The following is a 3,096-nucleotide window of genomic DNA, read 5'->3' as shown; positions in this document are numbered from 1 at the left end:
GAGCGAGACTCCGTCTCAAAAAAAAAAAAACAAAACTGATATGGTAGAGAGAAGAAAATGTAGAGGCAAACAAAAAATACCGTAAGTAAAAATAATTGCCAGAGACACAAACTATAAAAAAACCAAAAAGAACTCTTATAATTTTCTATATCAGAAAAATATACTTTTTTTAAAAAGCCACAAATCTACCTGGAAAAGAACAGATAAGGTATTCAGAGGCACTTTATAGGTATTTGATCGTTGATGTCTATGGTCAGAGCATCTACTGTACAGTATTTTAAATGTCACCGCATGGTACTAAAGTCTGTCTTATAAAACTTAGGCGAAAGGTATATGGGTGTTTATTATTAGTAGTCTTTAAACTCTGTATGTACTCTTTTGCATTACGATAGTCTTTGTTAAACAAAATGCCCAAATTAGTTTTCCTTTTTTTTTCCTTTTTTCTTTTTTTTTGAGACGGAGTCCCACTCAGTCGCCCTGACTGGAGTGCAATGGCACGATCTGGGCTCACTGCAACCTCCGCCTCCCGAGTTCAAGCCATTCTCCTGCCTCAGCCTCCCCAGTAGCTGGGATAACAGGCGCATGTCTGGCTAATTTTTTGTATTTTTAGTAGAGATGGGGTTTCACTATGTTGGCCAGGCTGGTCTTGAACCCCTGACCTCAGGCAATTCCCCCGCCTTGACCTCCCAAAGTGCTGAGATTATAGGCATGAGCTAGCACGCCCAGCCCCGAATTAGTTTTCTAAAGAATATATTCAGTGGCATGAATCTGGGAGGCGGAGGAGGAGCTTGATCGTGCCACTGCACTCCAGCCTGGGCGACAGAGTGAGACTCCGTCTCAAAAAAAAAAAAAAAAGAATATATTCAGGACAGGCATGTAGCTCACGCCTATAATCCCTGCATTTTTGGGAAGGTGATGTGGGCAGATTCCTTGAACTCAATAGTTCAAGACCAGCCTGGGCAACAAAGTGAGACCCTGTGCCTATAAAAAACTTAAAAATTAGGCTGGGCACAGTGGCTCACGCCTGTCATCCCAGCACTTTGGGAGGCCAAGGTGAGGAGTTTGAGACCAGTCTGACCAACATGGAGAAACCCCATCTCCACTAAAAATACAAAATTAGCCGGGTGTGGTGGCGCATGCCTGTAATCCCAGCTACTCAGGAGGTTGAAGCAGGTGAATCACTTGAACCTGGGAGGCGGAGGTTGCGGTGAGCCGAGATAGCGCCATTGCACTCCAACCTGGGCAACAGAGCGAGACTCTGTCTGAAAATAAATAAATAACAAAATCAAAATAAAAATTAGCTGGGAATGGTGGCAAGCACCTGTTGTCCCAGTTACTCCAGGGACTGAGGTGAGAGGATCATACTAAGCCCGGTAGGTTGAGGCTGCAGTGAGCTGTGAGCATGCCACAGTACCCTAGCATGGGTAATACAGTGAGAACCCTGTCTCAACAAAAAAAATAAGCAATTATTATATGAAACATCAGGGACTATTATACTTTTTTTTTTTTTTTTTTGAGACAGGGTCTTACTCTATTGCCCAGACTGGAGTGCAAGGGCATAATCTTGGCTCACCACAACCTCCGCTTCCCCTGCTCAAGTGATTCTCCTGCCTCGGCCTCTGGAGTACGTGGGATTACAGGCACGCGCCACTACCGCCTGGCTAATTTTTGTACTTTTAGTAGAAATGGGGTTTCACTATGTTGGCAAGGCTGGACTTCAACTCCTGACCTCAAATGATCCACCTGCCTTGGTCTCCCAAAGTGCTAGGATTACAGGTGTGAGCCACTGTGCCTGTCCTATTATAGCTTTTATGGCACAGCTTAAGCACCAAGTTTAGGGAAATTTGTTCTGAGTATTAATTATATGAGAGACTTAGGATAATTAGTAATAAATATGTCTTAAAACAATCTTCTCACCTAAAAATTGGAAAAACTTTCTCACTGAAGAGTGTATTACTCTTTCTATTCCAAAGAAAAAAATATTAAAAATATAGATTTCAGTGATACAATGTCACCAAACAAAAAATGCATTCTTAACTCTAAGAAATAATAAATAAATTTCAATCATACCATCTTCTTCATCCTCAGCTTCTTCTGCTTCCATAGGGTCATATTCATCTTGATTGTTATCTTCTTCAGTTTCATCATCATCTTTAGAATCATCTTTTCTTTTATCTTCTTTCTGTAATTTAAATGCCTTTATTATTTATTTACTTATTTTTAGAAGATAGGGTTTTGCCATATTGCCCAGGCTAGTCTCCAACCCCTAGGCTCAAGTGATCCACTGGCCTGGACCTTCTGAAGGGGTAGGATTATAGGCGTCAGCCACTATAGCGAGCAGTTATATTATTATTATACAATCATAACAATTATTATATATTATTACACACACACACACATCTATATATATATATATTTTTTTTTTTTGAGATGGAGTCTGGCTCTGTCACCCAGACTGGAGTGCAGTGGCATGATTTCCCTTCACTGCAACCTCCGCCTCCCAGGTTCAAGTGATTCACCTGCCTCAGCTTCCCAAAGGGCTGGGATTACAGGTATGAGCCACCGTGCCTGGCTTAAAATAGTTTTAAATTAAGCAAGAAATCTCACCAAACATTAAATTACTAAAACTAAAAAACAGTAAATCCACTGAAGTTATTTAAAAGTTTTACATTGTAAATTACTATTTTTTTGTTTGTTTTTTTTGAGACACAGTCTTACTCTGTTGCTCAGGCTGGAGTGCAATGGCACAATCTGGGCTTACTGCAGCCTCCAACTCCTGGGTTCAGGCAATCCTCCTGCCTCATCCTCCCAAGTAGCTAGGACCACAGGTACACGACCATGTCCAGCTAATTTTTGTAATTTTTGTAGAGAGGGGGTTTCACCATGTTGTCCAGGATGGTCTTAAACTACCAGAGTCAAGCAATCTCTCCACCTCAGACTCCCAATGTGCTGGGATTATAGGAGTGAGCCACTATGTCCGTACTATAAAAGAGTAATAATTAGGCTGGGTGTGGTGGCTCACATCTGTAATCCCAGCACTTTGGGAGGCTGAGGTGGACAGATCACTTGAGGTCAGGAGTTCAAGACCAGCCTGGC

The 3,096-nt window shown here is 41.7% G+C and overlaps 1 protein-coding gene across 4 annotated transcripts in view; it reads right to left on the bottom strand.

The window, feature by feature from the left end:
• CCAR1 (cell division cycle and apoptosis regulator 1) overlaps window positions 1-3,096 on the bottom strand; it is a 74,094-nt gene that overhangs the window by 17,259 nt on the left and 53,739 nt on the right. For all 4 annotated transcript variants that reach the window (XM_011994099.1, XM_011994095.1, XM_011994098.1 and 1 more), the window contains one exon: window positions 2,071-2,182. In XM_011994099.1, coding sequence (XP_011849489.1) covers window positions 2,071-2,182 — 112 coding nt within the window. The remainder of the gene's footprint in view (window positions 1-2,070; window positions 2,183-3,096) is intronic.

The sequence above is a fragment of the Mandrillus leucophaeus genome, unplaced genomic scaffold (assembly GCF_000951045.1).
Source record: "Mandrillus leucophaeus isolate KB7577 unplaced genomic scaffold, Mleu.le_1.0 Scaffold441, whole genome shotgun sequence".
Lineage (NCBI taxonomy): Eukaryota > Metazoa > Chordata > Mammalia > Primates > Cercopithecidae > Mandrillus > Mandrillus leucophaeus.
Note: the sequence above shows the minus strand (reverse complement) of the source record. Positions and strands in the feature narration are given on the sequence as shown.